The sequence below is a fragment of the Coturnix japonica genome, chromosome 18 (assembly GCF_054131305.1).
Source record: "Coturnix japonica strain WE chromosome 18, WE-NBRP24, whole genome shotgun sequence".
Lineage (NCBI taxonomy): Eukaryota > Metazoa > Chordata > Aves > Galliformes > Phasianidae > Coturnix > Coturnix japonica.
This window is the reverse complement of record NC_140680.1, coordinates 1187101-1207197: the sequence shown is the minus strand read 5'-3', so window position 1 is coordinate 1207197 and position 20097 is coordinate 1187101. Positions and strand designations below refer to the sequence as shown.

Here is a 20097-nt window from a genome sequence, read left to right as displayed (position 1 = left end):
GCTTCACGTCTCTCCCTTGACATGGTGCAGTGCAGGTTTTCCCCCGTTTCCTTGTTGGTCTTCCCAACCTGTGGTCTTTCAGCCAACCCGTAAGTGCTGGTGACAGGCTGTGAGCATCTCCTTGCTCTCTGAGGACTGACAGAAAGAAACCAGAGGAGGGGAAGCAGCCCGGCAGGAAGAAGGGTGTCCCGTGCTCAGCCCCTTGAGTTGGCCTCTCTTCCCTGAGGGCTCTTTCAGCTTCTGATGGATGCACCGTGTGTTGCTGTTTGCCCTGGGAAGCCCAGCTGCACGCTGGCAGCCGTGGCCTGTGCATCAGCCTCCCCTTGAGGCCCAAGGAGTTGTTTGTTTTTATGTATTCACTATTGGTGTGGCATTTTGTTGTTTTGTTCTGCTTAGAGATCAAGGGGTAATTTAACACCGTTGGAAGTCATTGGGGTTCAGGAGTAGCACATGTAGAATTTTGATCATGCAGCAAGTTGTGATTTCTACTGTGTTAAAGAACTGGCACACACATATACGCCTGCAGCCGGAGCTTGATTGACTCTCGTCAATACGGCCTTCCAAAGCCCGGCCCTGGGGAGTTGTCCAAAAATTTTCCAACCTTTTGTATTACCTAAGTTTATTTTAAACAGACAAGGAGGAGTAATCTCTTAAAGGCTTTTTTAAAGGCATTGGACTAGGTTTTGATTATCACGTCTCAGGAAGCTTCTGCATTCCACCTAGTGCTAATGTGATACATCAAGAGCAGATGACACAAGAGATTCAGGCCTTGCTGCCAGTCTTTTACGAATCAGAACTTTGTTTCATGTTGCCAGATATTGTGGTTTCCTTTTCAGGGGATTCCTTTGCTGTATAATAAGAAGGCCGAGGGCATCCTGGCCTGCATGGGAAACAGTGTTGCCAGCAGGAGCAGAGAGGTGATTGTCCCCCTGTTCTCAGCACTGATGAGGCCGCAGCTCGAGTGCTGTGTTCAGTTTTGGGCCCCTCAGTGCAAGAAAGACATCGAGGCCCTGGAACGCGTTCAGAGGAGGGCAACAAAGCTGGTGAGGGGTCTGGAGCACAGGCCGTATGAGGAGCGGCTGAGGGAGCTGGGATTGTTCAGCCTGGAGAAGAGGAGGCTCAGGGGAGACCTCATTGCTCTCTCTAACTTCCTGAAGGGAGGCTGTAGTGAGCTGGGGCTCGGCCTCTTCTCTCGTGTCATTAATGATAGGACCAGAGGGAATGGCTTCAAGCTGCGACAGGGGAGATTCAGGCTGGACACTACGAGGTATTACTGCTCAGAAAGGGTGGCCAGGCACTGGAATGGACACAGGGAGGTGGTGAAGGGAAGGGGACGAGGGCGAGGAAGGAAGGAAGGGAAGGGGAAGGTAAAGGAAGGAAAGCGAGAGGAAAGACACGAAATGAGACGTGAATTTTGGGTCCTTTTCCGGCAGCCGCCCCCCCCCAACAGGCCCCAGCCCGGCCTGAGCCACGTGACAGTGCCAGTGCCAGTGACAGGAAGTGCTTCCTGCAGGCGGCGGAGAGCACTTCCGGGCCATGGCGGCATGGCGGCCATGAGCGGGGCCGGGAGGAGCGGGCTCTGTGCTGCGAACGGGGTCGGGCCTCGGGGCGGGGGCACGGAGGGGCTGTCGGGGGAGGAGCTCGCGGCGCTGCCGGCACCCAGAGGCGGCTCCCGGGCGGCTCCACGGTCTCGCTGTGCTGCGGAGTCACCCGGCCGGCCCCAAAAGCCTGGAGGCAGAGCCTGAGCCGGCCCCGGCCCGGATCGTGTGGTGCGGCTCCGGCCGTGCTGGGCTGTGCGGCAGGAAGATGACTTGCGGAATCAAACTCTATAACCCAAAGATGGGTTCTAAAGCAGGTATGTTTATTCCAGCGTTGCGCAGCGCCGGGTGCAAGCGGGAGAGCTCCACCAAACTTGCACACCGTAAGGAGAAAAGTGTGTTACAGATATAGGTTAAGCTAATACGTAATCAATAGTCTCCTCCTCAGTTTGATTACATATTCATTACATTCCCTAGGACCCCGTTCCCCGCGACCCTTGCCGTTGTTTTGGGGTGAAATTCTTCTTCTGTTTTCTTCTTGGTGTTATCTGCTGGTATCGTTCTCCCATGTCAGCATCATCTTGCCCGGGGGTATCTAATCCTTCTTCTTGTCAGAGGTCTCCGGACAATTTCTTCTTATCTTTATTGCCCTCTTCTCTGGTTTTATTTTGACTAAGTGTCTGTAATTCCCCCTATCCCTGCACTTTTAAATGTAAACTATCTGCAGTTACCCTTTGTCTCGGATTCTGTGAAGTTCCCCTTTCCCTTTCTATAGCAAAGTGTTACCTTGCCTCCATTTCAGTCTTTGGGTCCCCAGGGAGGCTCTCCCTGGGGGTGTCCCGATTCGAAGGCAGGATTCAATCCCGCCGCAGCCCATCCATGGCAGGCAAACGCTTCTCTCCTCTGCTCTTGGGACTCAGCAGTGCCAGGGGTTTCACAGCGCGCGTGTTGCAGTGGCTGGCAGCCTCCGTGTGTTTCTCTATTGCATACAGGATCCCATGGTGGAGCCGCGTCAGAAGCAGACGTTGGTGTCTTGTGGCAGGAGCAAGGGCAGTGGAAGCGCTGCCCAGGGCAGGGCGGTGGTGACTGCCATGAGAGCGGAGGTCTGATGCCATCTGCGAGGGATGGGATTTGCATCCGGTGGCTTTTCCGTTGCAGAATGTCCAGCAGCAGAGCGTGAGTGGCCGTGAAATGAAGCTGGGCCCCAGGAGAGCCGCCTGGAGCTGCGTCACGAGCTTCGTGCGTGGCCAGCGCAAGGTAGGTGTGCCTTACTGTAAGCGTGCGCTGAAGCAGTGTTGGTTAAGCACGGCTCACTCCTCTGTCTGCAACAGATGGGCTTTCTGCGCGCTTTATTGCTGTGGCCGTAGAATTCCCTCTTTCTTACCATCTGATCTGTGAAGGCTTTTGTGTGGGAAGGTTTTGAGGAATGAGGGAGTAGAAATTGCTTTAGTCACGAGTCATCTGGAAAGGTTTCACAGAAACGGTGACATTTGCAGAAGGAACGTATTGGCATTGGCAGTTGTGCCAAATACTCACTGGGATGGAGAGGAGGGAGTACCTGCAGAAGACCGTTCTCTTCTGCTTTTGAGGAAGCCGGGCAGAGCTCAGATTGCAGCTTAAGCAATGTTCTTTTGTCACACTCTGTGTCCTGTGTTGCGTTCTCTCCTTTCGATTCCAGTTCTCCTGACAGGTTAGGCTTGAATTCAGCATAATATCTGCTTCTCCCTGGGTTCAGGTTCTTTGGGTCTCCTGCCTGCTTTTCTCCCTTTTCTTAATGGAGAGTGGAGTTTCTACCACAGAGCAAAGTTTCGTGATTGACAGAAACAAATATGGAACATATTAGATGAACACAGCTCTGCATTTTTTTCTTCCTCCGAACAGCAAGGGACTCCTGTGCTCTCATTAATATCATCAGTGAGTAGATGCTGCCTTCTGCTGGAGCCTAAAATGCTTTCTGCAGTTGAGTGGTTGGAAACATAGGGTTTTAACTTAAAATTGTTTGCGCAGGGTGAAGGTTGGGAATACAATTAGAATACAGTTACACAGTGCTCTATCCCCAGCACTTTCCATCATTTTTCTTAACACAGCTTACGGTTCATTTCAAAACAAACTAACAAAGATGAACTTGGGTTAGCGTAGCCTGTTTTAAATGATCCTTCTGTGTCTTTTCCAGGCTGGTAGCAGAATGGAGACTTTCCCGAGGCACTGAGGAACAGACACAAGCTTCTTTTGAAGGCTTCAATGAAATTCTGCCCCAGCAGTATCTGTGGTCTTTTGATGCTAAGGAGCTGGACGTAAAGGATTCTTTGACTATTGCCAGATCCAGGCTGCTACAGGTATGTCACGGTTTAAACTAAAAATCCACCTGCGTCCGTGACAGGGACTGTGGGCCCAGCAGGGGCCCTAGGCCGAAAGGAAAAAAAGTTAATTAGGAAAAGAAAACAGCAGCAACAATCTAAGGAGGCACACTTATTTACTAAATTACTATATCGAAATACAGGATAACACAGTATAATACAATATAATTGAAAATTGAGCTAACGAATCAAGCAAAATAGGAGAGAGAATGAGTCCCGAAACCGAGAGGCCTACTGTAAATCTAGGCGAAACGGTGAAGGCTCCCACACACTCCCCTGAACGCCAGAACTCGAAAGACGTCAGTCTAGCCTGCGACAGAGTTAATATAGTGTCCAGGTCCCGTGACCTCGTGTTGTTCTCTGGGAGATGTAGTCTTCTTCTGTAAGTTGCAGATTCAGTAAAACTATTCATGCTTTATATGATGTTATGATGTGGAATACTGATAGCAAAATTACAAAATTATTAAACCATGACAAGGTAATACTTGCATTTCAGTCAGTGTCTGAAGAGCAAAGTTCATTAAGGCTGGCGGTTCTGTTTTCAGGATGTGTGAGAGAAGCCTTATGTATCAGTTAGTATTTGGTTACTGTGTTGGTCTTCACTTTCTTCTTTGCAACCAATTTACACGTTTCTAACGTTAAGATTCTGCCAGCATAAATTTTTTGGCTAACAGTGTTTTTGTAGTCCTTGACAATGTGATTTGCGTGTGTCTAAAGAGTGAGCAACTAGAAAGCAAGGGAGCAAAGAACCAAATATCAGCGGATGGTCAAATTACTGAGTGGAGCAGGTTTTAGCTGCTTTTGGGTTCTCCAAGTTATACTCTACAGCAAAACATCGTATTTCTAGCACAGAATGGTACGGATAGGTAAAGACAAAGTACGTTGTTAGTTTGAATGTCTAAATACAAATGTTTTCATGAGTGGTATTTCTCTTTTGTGGCCTCTCCACATTTTCTTTGTGAGCGGATGTTATTATTTGCTATGAAAGTTTGAGAGTTTAATATTAAAAACGAGTGTAGTGTGATTGCAGGTGCTTTTAAGTACAGTAGTATTTCAGTACAATAGTCTTGCTGTAGAAGCAAAGTAGTAGGTTGTAGTTTCAATGATTCCATGTGGGTGCCCAGCCCAAAGTGGGGATTCCCTTATGAAAGGAGGGGGAGGGTGAAGGAGGCCGAGGGCCCTTTTCTCGGGGCCAGCTCTCTGTGCCCTCTTGCTGGCCGGAGAGAAGGGCTGCCCGCTGGACACAGGGAGTGCCTTGTAGCTCCCGTGCCGTGCCCTGCCCTCCAGCCCCCTCCTCATCCTATGCGGAACACCACTCCCAGCAGCACAGGTGCCATTTTGGAATCTTCCCCATGTCACAGCTGTCACCTTGGTTGCTGCGGCTCCACCCGACTCACTCACCTCTGAGAGTGCTGGGCAGGTAGCAGCCATGTCCAGCACGAAGCGAGGGCGAGAGGAATGTAGTGAGGATTTAAGTGGGAGAAGGAGCTGGGGGCCCCAGAACCGAAGAGGAGGAGGGTGCCCGCCATAACCATCAAATGGAGGAGGGGGAAAGGAGCCCATTTCCATCATGCCTGGACCAGCCCTGTGACCACCACCCATGTGGAGCCGATGGAGGTGGATCCCCCTCCGGAGGAACCGATGGAGGTGGATCCCCCTCCAGAGGAGCCCATGGACGTGGATCCGCCCGCGGCATAGCTGGCCTGGCACCACACCACCGTGGTCATGGTCATGACCGTTGGCATGGTCACAGCTTCACCATCGCTGGTCCAGGCACTCGGCTCCTTTCCTGCTGCGTGGCCCCTGCCCCCAGCATGAGCTGGGTGGCATTATTTAACATCTTCTTCTCCTCCACCTCGTTGCTCCTCCGGTTCTGTGGGCCCCCAGTTCCTTCTTCCCCCTGTTGTAGTTAGGTGTTTGCTCTGTTCTTTGTTTTGATGGTTGTGTTAGGTTAGTGTTAGTGTTCAGTTTAGTTTTAGCGTTAGGGATAGGTTCCTGTTTGTTCTTTAGAGTTAGGCATAGGTTCCTGTTTGTTCTTTAGGGTTAGGTATAGGTTTCTGTTGTTATTTTAGAGTTAGGCATAGGTTAGTGTTCGTACTTACAGTCAGGCATTGGCTGCTACACTCAAGTAAAAGTAACCGCTGCTCCTGGGTAAGCACACAGTGTTGCCATCAGGGCTCAAGCTCAGGCAGCCAGCTGACCGGGGCAGAATTTGTGTTAGACGCTGCTCAGTGACAACACCCAGAACAAAGTAGCAAGGATGTGAAGTGCAGGAGACTACTTGCGCTTAGCACATTCTGTCTGCTGTAACAGCATTACTCAAAGATTTCTAATCAGGCCAAGATCTTTGTGATGCAGCAGTTTGTTCATTACTGCCATCATGGGCGCACAACCCTACTGGCGAGGAATGGAAGGCCCTATATGCTGGCCCGACCCTACCCGCAGGGAGACGTGCTCCCTCCCCTGGGCACGGGTCAGGGACATTGCTGGGAGACTTCCCAGTCTGATCTGCCCTTCTGTCTACTATCCCCTGCTGATAGTTCAGGCTGGCAGTGAAGAAGTTAGTAAAAAAAGCCTGAAGGCTATCAAAGATGATTTCAGGGGACTGGGGCGGGTAATCGAAGGAACAGGTGTGCGGGTGGTTATTGCATCTGTACTTTCAGTGGCAGGGAGGGATACTGAGTTGGACCTAAAAACCCACCTCTTAAACAAATGGTTAAAGAGTCGGTGCAGACATAGGAGTCTTGGTGTTTTTCACCATGGGGCAATTTATTTGGCTCCTGGCATGACAGCTACAGACGGAAGCGGCCTGTCTCAAAGGGGTAAGAGGGTTCTAGCTGAGGAACTGTCAGGACCCCACCAAAAACCTGCACCCTGACTTGTAAAATGGTTACACAGATATAGGTACACCTCATACATAGTCAATGATGTAAGGAAGGACACTGGACACACCTTCGTTGGCTCCACAGCCGCAGTCCAACACGGCGGCCAGGCCCGTCGATCCATTCCTTTGCTTGCTGCCAGTTCCCACAGGGAGTCCTCATTCAGACACCTGAAACAACAACGCACACAAACACATCAGGCAAACAACAGACACGCACACAAACACAAAACGCCCTCCTCGGATCCCGCCACTCACCCTTCCTTTGCCAACTTCTCTCGCTCACCTTCAGGGCAGTGCCAGCCCCTTCAACCCGATCACAGAATCACAGAATGACCCGGGTTGGAAGGGACCTCAAGGATCATGAAGCACCAACCCCCGCCTGGCTGCGGGGCTGTGGCAGCCGGTGTGGCTGGGTGCAGCACGTGGGCATGTGGGAGGGCCTGCAGCAGGGATGTGGGGTGTAATCAGAGTGACTGGAATTCCAATTCAGTCAGAGGTCTTAATTGTAGGTAAGGGTTGAATCCGCCGAGGTGCCGCACAAGGAGAGGCGCTGGGTGCGACTATGGAAAGCAGAGCTTGTGTGTCCCAGGAGGCAGGCGTAGTCAGGTCCCCTTTGGAGCCTGCCGTTGTTGGTGCTCAGCTCAGGAGCCCCATCAGGAGCTGCTGCGTGCTGCGTCTGTGTCACGGACTTATCTAGATCAATATGATTGACTGATCAATCTATGATCTCCAGATGATGTTATGATGTGAAATACCAATAGAAAAAAATACAAAACCACAACAGTATGGCAGCCCAAAAAGATTCCCTTGTGGAAGAAGGGGGAGGGTGAAGGAGGGTGAAGGAGGCCGAGGGCCCTTTACTTGGGGCCGGCTCGTCTGTGCCCTCTTGCTGGCCAGAGAGAAGGGCTGCCCGCTGGGCACAGGGAGCACCTTGTAGCTCCCGTACCATGCCCTGCCCTCCAGCCCCCTCCTCATCCTATGTGGAACTCCAGTGCCAGCAGTGCGGCCGCCATTTTAGAACCCTCTCCATGTCACCATGGTCACCGTTGCCGCATGCCTCTGACAGTTGTGGCAGTTAACAGCCATGCCTGCTGCAAAGAGGGCGAGGGTTGAAGTTTCTGGTGGGAGGATGGAGCTGGGGGCCCTAGGAGTCAGAAGGAGGAGGGGGCCCGCCATGACCATCAGGCAGAGGAGGGGTAAGAGAGCCATTTTCCATCATGCCTGGACCAGCCCTGTGACCACCACCCATGTGGAGCCTATGGAGGTGGATCCCCCTCCGGAGGAACCGATGGAGGTGGATCCCCCTCCGGAGGAACCGATGGAGGTGGATCCCCCTCCGGAGGAACCGATGGAGGTGGATCCCCCTCCAGAGGAGCCCATGGACGTGGATCCGCCCGCGGCATAGCTGGCCTGGCACCACACCACCGTGCCAGGCCCCGCGTTGGCATGGTCACAGCTTCACCATCACTGGTCCAGGCACTCGGCTCCTTTCCTGCTGCGCGGCCCCTGCCCCCAGCATTAGCTGGGTGGCATTATTTAACATCTTCTGCTCCTCCACCTTGTTGCTCCTCTGGTTCTGTGGGCCCCCAGTTCCATCTTCCCCCTGTTAGGTTAGGTGTTTGTTATGTTCTTTGTTTTGATGGTAGTGTTAAGTTAGTGTTAGTGTTAGTGTTCAGTTTAGTTTTAGTGTTAGGGATAGGTTCCTGTTCGTTTTTTAGAGTTAGGCATAGGTTCCTGTTTGTTCTTTAGGGTTAGGTATAGGTTTTTGTTGTTATTTTAGAGTTAGGTATAGGTTTTTGTTGTTATTTTAGAGTTAGGTATAGGTTTCTGTTGTTATTTTAGAGTTAGGCATAGGTTAGTGTTCGTACTTGCAGTCAGGCATTGGCTGTTACACTCAAGTAAAAGTAACCGCTGCTCCTTGGGTAAGCATGCAGCTGGTTGCTCACCCCGAGCAATGAGTGCGACTGCCCTGACAGTTTGATGACATCTGCGATGAACTGAATTTCCCTCTTGGGACTTTTCCTTTGCAGAACATGGAGGAGCAGAGCGTGAGTGGGCTGAGAAATGGAGCTGGGACTCAGGAGAGCAACACGTGGCTGTGTCCCAGAGCTCCCAAAGTGTGGCCATTGCAAGGTAGGAGTGCCTTACCGAAAGCGTTGTTCAAGCACAGCTCCTGGCACTGTCTGCAACAGATCCGCTCTCTGCGTGCTTTCTTTCAGTCGCTGGTGTTGTGCAGCACAGCCACGGCACGGCCCTCAGTGCGTACGCGAGGAGCGTGGAAAGGTAGGTGGTGAATTTTCATCTTGCTAACGCTAGGATTAGGAATGGTGAGCATTCCTAAAAGAGTGGCCACAAAGGTGTGATCTGCCTCGGGGAGAAGTTGATTCTCGCCTCTTCAGCTTTTCCCTTCTTTTCTGTCCACCTGTCCTTTCCAGCTCCTCCTCCCCTCAGCTGCAAGTGGGGCAGTGCTCGAGTGTGAGGACTCTTCCTTGGCATGCGGTAACAGACAATGCAGATGTGACTTTTGTGTCCTTCCTTGTTCTTGGGTTCGTAGCCCAGGGATATCTTGCGAGCAGCTCTCTAAGTCAGACTGTGCTGGCAGCGTGCGTGAGTGAAATAGTGCCTCTTTTTTCCCTCTTGCAGCAAGCTTGCCGAGGCAAGGCAAGCGCTACTCAGCTGAGGAAGAAAGCCGAGAAGGAAAGCAGAAAGCAACGATGAGGGCTTGAGCAAGAAGCTACAAAGGACAGCAGAACCACCTGCAACGCTTCCTCGGAGGTGGCACCAAGAGCTGCTGACTCAACAGTCCAGTTTACTGGCACAGCCGTGCTTTCCCTGTCATGGACGGTGGAGATGATGGAAGTGAACTGGACAGGAAGGACTTGTGCTGCGTTAGAAGCAATGAGGGCTTCACATAGGCAGGACTTGGTGTATGGCAAGAGCTGGAGACGCTGCGTTCCTTCAGGGTGTGTCTCTTGAGGTCCAGGCCTGGTGTAGGGTTAGGTTGAAATAGGGCTGGCTGGGACTGGAGAGGGAGGAGGTGACGTAGCCCCGGGGTTTGGCTTCTCCTTGGGTCTGACTGGAGGCTGAGTGACTGATTGCTAAGCGGCAATCCTGGGCACTGGGGTTTCATTTTGGGGTGTGGGCGGGGCAATAAATAGAAGCCAAATCTTCTTGTACGCAATAAAATTGAAGCGAACTTTCTAAACCTGGTGCTGCCTCTTTCAGTAGCTGGTCAGAACGTCCCTCGCTCGGGCTGGCAATCGCAGGGCGATGAAGCGGTCGGCTTCACGTCTCTCCCTTGACATGGTGCAGTGCAGGTTTTCCCCCGTTTCCTTGTTGGTCTTCCCAACCTGTGGCCTTTCAGCCAACCCGTAAGTGCTGGTGACAGGCTGTGAGCATCTCCTTGCTCTCTGAGGACTGACAGAAAGAAACCAGAGGAGGGGAAGCAGCCCGGCAGGAAGAAGGGTGTCCCGTGCTCAGCCCCTTGAGTTGGCCTCTCTTCCCTGAGGGCTCTTTCAGCTTCTGATGGATGCACCGTGTGTTGCTGTTTGCCCTGGGAAGCCCAGCTGCACGCTGGCAGCCGTGGCCTGTGCATCAGCCTCCCCTTGAGGCCCAAGGAGTTGTTTGTTTTTATGTATTCACTATTGGTGTGGCATTTTGTTGTTTTGTTCTGCTTAGAGATCAAGGGGTAATTTAACACCGTTGGAAGTCATTGGGGTTCAGGAGTAGCACATGTAGAATTTTGATCATGCAGCAAGTTGTGATTTCTACTGTGTTAAAGAACTGGCACACACATATACGCCTGCAGCCGGAGCTTGATTGACTCTCGTCAATACGGCCTTCCAAAGCCCGGCCCTGGGGAGTTGTCCAAAAATTTTCCAACCTTTTGTATTACCTAAGTTTATTTTAAACAGACAAGGAGGAGTAATCTCTTAAAGGCTTTTTTAAAGGCATTGGACTAGGTTTTGATTATCACGTCTCAGGAAGCTTCTGCATTCCACCTAGTGCTAATGTGATACATCAAGAGCAGATGACACAAGAGATTCAGGCCTTGCTGCCAGTCTTTTACGAATCAGAACTTTGTTTCATGTTGCCAGATATTGTGGTTTCCTTTTCAGGGGATTCCTTTGCTGTATAATAAGAAGGCCGAGGGCATCCTGGCCTGCATGGGAAACAGTGTTGCCAGCAGGAGCAGAGAGGTGATTGTCCCCCTGTTCTCAGCACTGATGAGGCCGCAGCTCGAGTGCTGTGTTCAGTTTTGGGCCCCTCAGTGCAAGAAAGACATCGAGGCCCTGGAACGCGTTCAGAGGAGGGCAACAAAGCTGGTGAGGGGTCTGGAGCACAGGCCGTATGAGGAGCGGCTGAGGGAGCTGGGATTGTTCAGCCTGGAGAAGAGGAGGCTCAGGGGAGACCTCATTGCTCTCTCTAACTTCCTGAAGGGAGGCTGTAGTGAGCTGGGGCTCGGCCTCTTCTCTCGTGTCATTAATGATAGGACCAGATGGAATGGCTTCAAGCTGCGACAGGGGAGATTCAGGCTGGACACTACGAGGTATTACTGCTCAGAAAGGGTGGCCAGGCACTGGAATGGACACAGGGAGGTGGTGAAGGGAAGGGGACGAGGGCGAGGAAGGAAGGAAGGGAAGGGGAAGGTAAAGGAAGGAAAGCGAGAGGAAAGACACGAAATGAGACGTGAATTTTGGGTCCTTTTCCGGCAGCCGCCCCCCCCCAACAGGCCCCAGCCCGGCCTGAGCCACGTGACAGTGCCAGTGCCAGTGACAGGAAGTGCTTCCTGCAGGCGGCGGAGAGCACTTCCGGGCCATGGCGGCATGGCGGCCATGAGCGGGGCCGGGAGGAGCGGGCTCTGTGCTGCGAACGGGGTCGGGCCTCGGGGCGGGGGCACGGAGGGGCTGTCGGGGGAGGAGCTCGCGGCGCTGCCGGCACCCAGAGGCGGCTCCCGGGCGGCTCCACGGTCTCGCTGTGCTGCGGAGTCACCCGGCCGGCCCCAAAAGCCTGGAGGCAGAGCCTGAGCCGGCCCCGGCCCGGATCGTGTGGTGCGGCTCCGGCCGTGCTGGGCTGTGCGGCAGGAAGATGACTTGCGGAATCAAACTCTATAACCCAAAGATGGGTTCTAAAGCAGGTATGTTTATTCCAGCGTTGCGCAGCGCCGGGTGCAAGCGGGAGAGCTCCACCAAACTTGCACACCGTAAGGAGAAAAGTGTGTTACAGATATAGGTTAAGCTAATACGTAATCAATAGTCTCCTCCTCAGTTTGATTACATATTCATTACATTCCCTAGGACCCCGTTCCCCGCGACCCTTGCCGTTGTTTTGGGGTGAAATTCTTCTTCTGTTTTCTTCTTGGTGTTATCTGCTGGTATCGTTCTCCCATGTCAGCATCATCTTGCCCGGGGGTATCTAATCCTTCTTCTTGTCAGAGGTCTCCGGACAATTTCTTCTTATCTTTATTGCCCTCTTCTCTGGTTTTATTTTGACTAAGTGTCTGTAATTCCCCCTATCCCTGCACTTTTAAATGTAAACTATCTGCAGTTACCCTTTGTCTCGGATTCTGTGAAGTTCCCCTTTCCCTTTCTATAGCAAAGTGTTACCTTGCCTCCATTTCAGTCTTTGGGTCCCCAGGGAGGCTCTCCCTGGGGGTGTCCCGATTCGAAGGCAGGATTCAATCCCGCCGCAGCCCGTCCATGGCAGGCAAACGCTTCTCTCCTCTGCTCTTGGGACTCAGCAGTGCCAGGGGTTTCACAGCGCGCGTGTTGCAGTGGCTGGCAGCCTCCGTGTGTTTCTCTATTGCATACAGGATCCCATGGTGGAGCCGCGTCAGAAGCAGACGTTGGTGTCTTGTGGCAGGAGCAAGGGCAGTGGAAGCGCTGCCCAGGGCAGGGCGGTGGTGACTGCCATGAGAGCGGAGGTCTGATGCCATCTGCGAGGGATGGGATTTGCATCCGGTGGCTTTTCCGTTGCAGAATGTCCAGCAGCAGAGCGTGAGTGGCCGTGAAATGAAGCTGGGCCCCAGGAGAGCCGCCTGGAGCTGCGTCACGAGCTTCGTGCGTGGCCAGCGCAAGGTAGGTGTGCCTTACTGTAAGCGTGCGCTGAAGCAGTGTTGGTTAAGCACGGCTCACTCCTCTGTCTGCAACAGATGGGCTTTCTGCGCGCTTTATTGCTGTGGCCGTAGAATTCCCTCTTTCTTACCATCTGATCTGTGAAGGCTTTTGTGTGGGAAGGTTTTGAGGAATGAGGGAGTAGAAATTGCTTTAGTCACGAGTCATCTGGAAAGGTTTCACAGAAACGGTGACATTTGCAGAAGGAACGTATTGGCATTGGCAGTTGTGCCAAATACTCACTGGGATGGAGAGGAGGGAGTACCTGCAGAAGACCGTTCTCTTCTGCTTTTGAGGAAGCCGGGCAGAGCTCAGATTGCAGCTTAAGCAATGTTCTTTTGTCACACTCTGTGTCCTGTGTTGCGTTCTCTCCTTTCGATTCCAGTTCTCCTGACAGGTTAGGCTTGAATTCAGCATAATATCTGCTTCTCCCTGGGTTCAGGTTCTTTGGGTCTCCTGCCTGCTTTTCTCCCTTTTCTTAATGGAGAGTGGAGTTTCTACCACAGAGCAAAGTTTCGTGATTGACAGAAACAAATATGGAACATATTAGATGAACACAGCTCTGCATTTTTTTCTTCCTCCGAACAGCAAGGGACTCCTGTGCTCTCATTAATATCATCAGTGAGTAGATGCTGCCTTCTGCTGGAGCCTAAAATGCTTTCTGCAGTTGAGTGGTTGGAAACATAGGGTTTTAACTTAAAATTGTTTGCGCAGGGTGAAGGTTGGGAATACAATTAGAATACAGTTACACAGTGCTCTATCCCCAGCACTTTCCATCATTTTTCTTAACACAGCTTACGGTTCATTTCAAAACAAACTAACAAAGATGAACTTGGGTTAGCGTAGCCTGTTTTAAATGATCCTTCTGTGTCTTTTCCAGGCTGGTAGCAGAATGGAGACTTTCCCGAGGCACTGAGGAACAGACACAAGCTTCTTTTGAAGGCTTCAATGAAATTCTGCCCCAGCAGTATCTGTGGTCTTTTGATGCTAAGGAGCTGGACGTAAAGGATTCTTTGACTATTGCCAGATCCAGGCTGCTACAGGTATGTCACGGTTTAAACTAAAAATCCACCTGCGTCCGTGACAGGGACTGTGGGCCCAGCAGGGGCCCTAGGCCGAAAGGAAAAAAAGTTAATTAGGAAAAGAAAACAGCAGCAACAATCTAAGGAGGCACACTTATTTACTAAATTACTATATCGAAATACAGGATAACACAGTATAATACAATATAATTGAAAATTGAGCTAACGAATCAAGCAAAATAGGAGAGAGAATGAGTCCCGAAACCGAGAGGCCTACTGTAAATCTAGGCGAAACGGTGAAGGCTCCCACACACTCCCCTGAACGCCAGAACTCGAAAGACGTCAGTCTAGCCTGCGACAGAGTTAATATAGTGTCCAGGTCCCGTGACCTCGTGTTGTTCTCTGGGAGATGTAGTCTTCTTCTGTAAGTTGCAGATTCAGTAAAACTATTCATGCTTTATATGATGTTATGATGTGGAATACTGATAGCAAAATTACAAAATTATTAAACCATGACAAGGTAATACTTGCATTTCAGTCAGTGTCTGAAGAGCAAAGTTCATTAAGGCTGGCGGTTCTGTTTTCAGGATGTGTGAGAGAAGCCTTATGTATCAGTTAGTATTTGGTTACTGTGTTGGTCTTCACTTTCTTCTTTGCAACCAATTTACACGTTTCTAACGTTAAGATTCTGCCAGCATAAATTTTTTGGCTAACAGTGTTTTTGTAGTCCTTGACAATGTGATTTGCGTGTGTCTAAAGAGTGAGCAACTAGAAAGCAAGGGAGCAAAGAACCAAATATCAGCGGATGGTCAAATTACTGAGTGGAGCAGGTTTTAGCTGCTTTTGGGTTCTCCAAGTTATACTCTACAGCAAAACATCGTATTTCTAGCACAGAATGGTACGGATAGGTAAAGACAAAGTACGTTGTTAGTTTGAATGTCTAAATACAAATGTTTTCATGAGTGGTATTTCTCTTTTGTGGCCTCTCCACATTTTCTTTGTGAGCGGATGTTATTATTTGCTATGAAAGTTTGAGAGTTTAATATTAAAAACGAGTGTAGTGTGATTGCAGGTGCTTTTAAGTACAGTAGTATTTCAGTACAATAGTCTTGCTGTAGAAGCAAAGTAGTAGGTTGTAGTTTCAATGATTCCATGTGGGTGCCCAGCCCAAAGTGGGGATTCCCTTATGAAAGGAGGGGGAGGGTGAAGGAGGCCGAGGGCCCTTTTCTCGGGGCCAGCTCTCTGTGCCCTCTTGCTGGCCGGAGAGAAGGGCTGCCCGCTGGACACAGGGAGTGCCTTGTAGCTCCCGTGCCGTGCCCTGCCCTCCAGCCCCCTCCTCATCCTATGCGGAACACCACTCCCAGCAGCACAGGTGCCATTTTGGAATCTTCCCCATGTCACAGCTGTCACCTTGGTTGCTGCGGCTCCACCCGACTCACTCACCTCTGAGAGTGCTGGGCAGGTAGCAGCCATGTCCAGCACGAAGCGAGGGCGAGAGGAATGTAGTGAGGATTTAAGTGGGAGAAGGAGCTGGGGGCCCCAGAACCGAAGAGGAGGAGGGTGCCCGCCATAACCATCAAATGGAGGAGGGGGAAAGGAGCCCGTTTCCATCATGCCTGGACCAGCCCTGTGACCACCACCCATGTGGAGCCGATGGAGGTGGATCCCCCTCCGGAGGAACCGATGGAGGTGGATCCCCCTCCAGAGGAGCCCATGGACGTGGATCCGCCCGCGGCATAGCTGGCCTGGCACCACACCACCGTGGTCATGGTCATGACCGTTGGCATGGTCACAGCTTCACCATCGCTGGTCCAGGCACTCGGCTCCTTTCCTGCTGCGTGGCCCCTGCCCCCAGCATGAGCTGGGTATCATTATTTAACATCTTCTTCTCCTCCACCTCGTTGCTCCTCCGGTTCTGTGGGCCCCCAGTTCCTTCTTCCCCCTGTTGTAGTTAGGTGTTTGCTCTGTTCTTTGTTTTGATGGTTGTGTTAGGTTAGTGTTAGTGTTCAGTTTAGTTTTAGCGTTAGGGATAGGTTCCTGTTTGTTCTTTAGAGTTAGGCATAGGTTCCTGTTTGTTCTTTAGGGTTAGGTATAGGTTTCTGTTGTTATTTTAGAGTTAGGCATAGGTTAGTGTTCGTACTTACAGTCAGGCATTGGCTGCTACACTCAAGTAAAAGTAACCGCTGCTCCTGGGTAAGCACACAGTGTTGCCATCAGGGCTCAAGCTCAGGCAGCCAGCTGACCGGGGCAGAATTTGTGTTAGACGCTGCTCAGTGACAACACCCAGAACAAAGTAGCAAGGATGTGAAGTGCAGGAGACTACTTGCGCTTAGCACATTCTGTCTGCTGTAACAGCATTACTCAAAGATTTCTAATCAGGCCAAGATCTTTGTGATGCAGCAGTTTGTTCATTACTGCCATCATGGGCGCACAACCCTACTGGCGAGGAATGGAAGGCCCTATATGCTGGCCCGACCCTACCCGCAGGGAGACGTGCTCCCTCCCCTGGGCACGGGTCAGGGACGTTGCTGGGAGACTTCCCAGTCTGATCTGCCCTTCTGTCTACTATCCCCTGCTGATAGTTCAGGCTGGCAGTGAAGAAGTTAGTAAAAAAAGCCTGAAGGCTATCAAAGATGATTTCAGGGGACTGGGGCGGGTAATCGAAGGAACAGGTGTGCGGGTGGTTATTGCATCTGTACTTTCAGTGGCAGGGAGGGATACTGAGTTGGACCTAAAAACCCACCTCTTAAACAAATGGTTAAAGAGTCGGTGCAGACATAGGAGTCTTGGTGTTTTTCACCATGGGGCAATTTATTTGGCTCCTGGCATGACAGCTACAGACGGAAGCGGCCTGTCTCAAAGGGGTAAGAGGGTTCTAGCTGAGGAACTGTCAGGACCCCACCAAAAACCTGCACCCTGACTTGTAAAATGGTTACACAGATATAGGTACACCTCATACATAGTCAATGATGTAAGGAAGGACACTGGACACACCTTCGTTGGCTCCACAGCCGCAGTCCAACACGGCGGCCAGGCCCGTCGATCCATTCCTTTGCTTGCTGCCAGTTCCCACAGGGAGTCCTCACTCAGACACCTGAAACAACAACGCACACAAACACATCAGGCAAACAACAGACACGCACACAAACACAAAACGCCCTCCTCGGATCCCGCCACTCACCCTTCCTTTGCCAACTTCTCTCGCTCACCTTCAGGGCAGTGCCAGCCCCTTCAACCCGATCACAGAATCACAGAATGACCCGGGTTGGAAGGGACCTCAAGGATCATGAAGCACCAACCCCCCGCCTGGCTGCGGGGCTGTGGCAGCCGGTGTGGCTGGGTGCAGCACGTGGGCATGTGGGAGGGCCTGCAGCAGGGATGTGGGGTGTAATCAGAGTGACTGGAATTCCAATTCAGTCAGAGGTCTTAATTGTAGGTAAGGGTTGAATCCGCCGAGGTGCCGCACAAGGAGAGGCGCTGGGTGCGACTATGGAAAGCAGAGCTTGTGTGTCCCAGGAGGCAGGCGTAGTCAGGTCCCCTTTGGAGCCTGCCGTTGTTGGTGCTCAGCTCAGGAGCCCCATCAGGAGCTGCTGCGTGCTGCGTCTGTGTCACGGACTTATCTAGATCAATATGATTGACTGATCAATCTATGATCTCCAGATGATGTTATGATGTGAAATACCAATAGAAAAAAATACAAAACCACAACAGTATGGCAGCCCAAAAAGATTCCCTTGTGGAAGAAGGGGGAGGGTGAAGGAGGGTGAAGGAGGCCGAGGGCCCTTTACTTGGGGCCGGCTCGTCTGTGCCCTCTTGCTGGCCAGAGAGAAGGGCTGCCCGCTGGGCACAGGGAGCACCTTGTAGCTCCCGTACCATGCCCTGCCCTCCAGCCCCCTCCTCATCCTATGTGGAACTCCAGTGCCAGCAGTGCGGCCGCCATTTTAGAACCCTCTCCATGTCACCATGGTCACCGTTGCCGCATGCCTCTGACAGTTGTGGCAGTTAACAGCCATGCCTGCTGCAAAGAGGGCGAGGGTTGAAGTTTCTGGTGGGAGGATGGAGCTGGGGGCCCTAGGAGTCAGAAGGAGGAGGGGGCCCGCCATGACCATCAGGCAGAGGAGGGGTAAGAGAGCCATTTTCCATCATGCCTGGACCAGCCCTGTGACCACCACCCATGTGGAGCCTATGGAGGTGGATCCCCCTCCGGAGGAACCGATGGAGGTGGATCCCCCTCCGGAGGAACCGATGGAGGTGGATCCCCCTCCGGAGGAACCGATCGAGGTGGATCCCCCTCCAGAGGAGCCCATGGACGTGGATCCGCCCGCGGCATAGCTGGCCTGGCACCACACCACCGTGCCAGGCCCCGCGTTGGCATGGTCACAGCTTCACCATCGCTGGTCCAGGCACTCGGCTCCTTTCCTGCTGCGCGGCCCCTGCCCCCAGCATTAGCTGGGTGGCATTATTTAACATCTTCTGCTCCTCCACCTTGTTGCTCCTCTGGTTCTGTGGGCCCCCAGTTCCATCTTCCCCCTGTTAGGTTAGGTGTTTGTTATGTTCTTTTTTGTTGATGGTAGTGTTAAGTTAGTGTTAGTGTTAGTGTTCAGTTTAGTTTTAGTGTTAGGGATAGGTTCCTGTTCGTTTTTTAGAGTTAGGCATAGGTTCCTGTTTGTTCTTTAGGGTTAGGTATAGGTTTTTGTTGTTATTTTAGAGTTAGGTATAGGTTTTTGTTGTTATTTTAGAGTTAGGTATAGGTTTCTGTTGTTATTTTAGAGTTAGGCATAGGTTAGTGTTCGTACTTGCAGTCAGGCATTGGCTGTTACACTCAAGTAAAAGTAACCGCTGCTCCTTGGGTAAGCATGCAGCTGGTTGCTCACCCCGAGCAATGAGTGCGACTGCCCTGACAGTTTGATGACATCTGCGATGAACTGAATTTCCCTCTTGGGACTTTTCCTTTGCAGAACATGGAGGAGCAGAGCGTGAGTGGCTGAGAAATGGAGCTGGGACTCAGGAGAGCAACACGTGGCTGTGTCCCAGAGCTCCCAAAGTGTGGCCATTGCAAGGTAGGAGTGCCTTACCGAAAGCGTTGTTCAAGCACAGCTCCTGGCACTGTCTGCAACAGATCCGCTCTCTGCGTGCTTTCTTTCAGTCGCTGGTGTTGTGCAGCACAGCCACGGCACGGCCCTCAGTGCGTACGCGAGGAGCGTGAAAAGGTAGGTGGTGAATTTTCATCTTGCTAACGCTAGGATTAGGAATGGTGAGCATTCCTAAAAGAGTGGCCACAAAGGTGTGATCTGCCTCGGGGAGAAGTTGATTCTCGCCTCTTCAGCTTTTCCCTTCTTTTCTGTCCACCTGTCCTTTCCAGCTCCTCCTCCCCTCAGCTGCAAGTGGGGCAGTGCTCGAGTGTGAGGACTCTTCCTTGGCATGCGGTAACAGACAATGCAGATGTGACTTTTGTGTCCTTCCTTGTTCTTGGGTTCGTAGCCCAGGGATATCTTGCGAGCAGCTCTCTAAGTCAGACTGTGCTGGCAGCGTGCGTGAGTGAAATAGTGCCTCTTTTTTCCCTCTTGCAGCAAGCTTGCCGAGGCAAGGCAAGCGCTACTCAGCTGAGGAAGAAAGCCGAGAAGGAAAGCAGAAAGCAACGATGAGGGCTTGAGCAAGAAGCTACAAAGGACAGCAGAACCACCTGCAACGCTTCCTCGGAGGTGGCACCAAGAGCTGCTGACTCAACAGCCCAGTTTACTGGCACAGCCGTGCTTTCCCTGTCATGGACGGTGGAGATGATGGAACTGAACTGGACAGGAAGGACTTGTGCTGCGTTAGAAGCAATGAGGGCTTCACATAGGCAGGACTTGGTGTATGGCAAGAGCTGGAGACGCTGCGTTCCTTCAGGGTGTGTCTCTTGAGGTCCAGGCCTGGTGTAGGGTTAGGTTGAAATAGGGCTGGCTGGGACTGGAGAGGGAGGAGGTGACGTAGCCCCGGGGTTTGGCTTCTCCTTGGGTCTGACTGGAGGCTGAGTGACTGATTGCTAAGCGGCAATCCTGGGCACTGGGGTTTCATTTTGGGGTGTGGGCGGGGCAATAAATAGAAGCCAAATCTTCTTGTACGCAATAAAATTGAAGCGAACTTTCTAAACCTGGTGCTGCCTCTTTCAGTAGCTGGTCAGAACGTCCCTCGCTCGGGCTG

General features: G+C 51.8%; 2 protein-coding genes across 18 annotated transcripts; both read left to right on the top strand.

The window, feature by feature from the left end:
• The first annotated feature begins 394 nt into the window (after nucleotides 1-394).
• Nucleotides 395-9984, top strand: LOC146757882 (uncharacterized). 11 transcript variants are annotated; one of them, XR_014935521.1, is made up of 7 exons: nucleotides 395-1855; nucleotides 2697-2795; nucleotides 3712-3874; nucleotides 8810-8912; nucleotides 8999-9062; nucleotides 9215-9278; nucleotides 9423-9984. XR_014935521.1 is itself a non-coding variant. In XM_085519022.1 (7 exons), the coding sequence occupies exons 4-7, from the start codon at nucleotides 8813-8815 to the stop codon at nucleotides 9457-9459; spliced, it is 312 nt and encodes a 103-aa protein (XP_085375148.1). In that variant the 5' UTR covers nucleotides 1507-1855; nucleotides 2697-2795; nucleotides 3712-3874; nucleotides 8810-8812; the 3' UTR covers nucleotides 9460-9984. The 11 variants fall into 11 exon arrangements, 4 of the variants coding, with proteins under 4 accessions (XP_085375148.1, XP_085375150.1, XP_085375149.1 ...); XR_014935519.1 differs by having other exon boundaries at nucleotides 9215-9325; XR_014935520.1 differs by having other exon boundaries at nucleotides 2531-2795.
• An 819-nt stretch (nucleotides 9985-10803) lies between these two features.
• Nucleotides 10804-20046, top strand: LOC146757881 (uncharacterized). 7 transcript variants are annotated; one of them, XM_085519038.1, is made up of 7 exons: nucleotides 10804-11916; nucleotides 12758-12856; nucleotides 13773-13935; nucleotides 18873-18974; nucleotides 19061-19124; nucleotides 19277-19387; nucleotides 19485-20046. In XM_085519038.1, exon 1 carries the CDS (start codon nucleotides 10946-10948, stop codon nucleotides 11804-11806), a length of 861 nt encoding a protein of 286 aa, XP_085375164.1. In that variant the 5' UTR covers nucleotides 10804-10945; the 3' UTR covers nucleotides 11807-11916; nucleotides 12758-12856; nucleotides 13773-13935; nucleotides 18873-18974; nucleotides 19061-19124; nucleotides 19277-19387; nucleotides 19485-20046. The 7 variants fall into 7 exon arrangements, with proteins under 7 accessions (XP_085375164.1, XP_085375166.1, XP_085375162.1 ...); XM_085519040.1 differs by having other exon boundaries at nucleotides 12592-12856; nucleotides 19277-19340; XM_085519036.1 differs by having other exon boundaries at nucleotides 12592-12856.
• Nucleotides 20047-20097: the final 51 nt, after the last annotated feature.

Excerpts from the sequence above, each read along its gene's own strand:
- LOC146757882 (XM_085519022.1), top strand. The coding sequence starts at position 8,813 with ATGGAGGAGCAGAGCGTGAGTGGGCTGAGAAATGGAGCTGGGACTCAG. Across the intron at positions 8,913-8,998 it reads CAAAGTGTGGCCATTGCAAG|TCGCTGGTGTTGTGCAGCAC; the intron begins GTAGGAGTGCCT and ends GCTTTCTTTCAG. Across the intron at positions 9,326-9,422 it reads GTGTCCTTCCTTGTTCTTGG|CAAGCTTGCCGAGGCAAGGC; the intron begins GTTCGTAGCCCA and ends TCCCTCTTGCAG.
- LOC146757881 (XM_085519041.1), top strand. The coding sequence starts at position 10,946 with ATGGGAAACAGTGTTGCCAGCAGGAGCAGAGAGGTGATTGTCCCCCTG.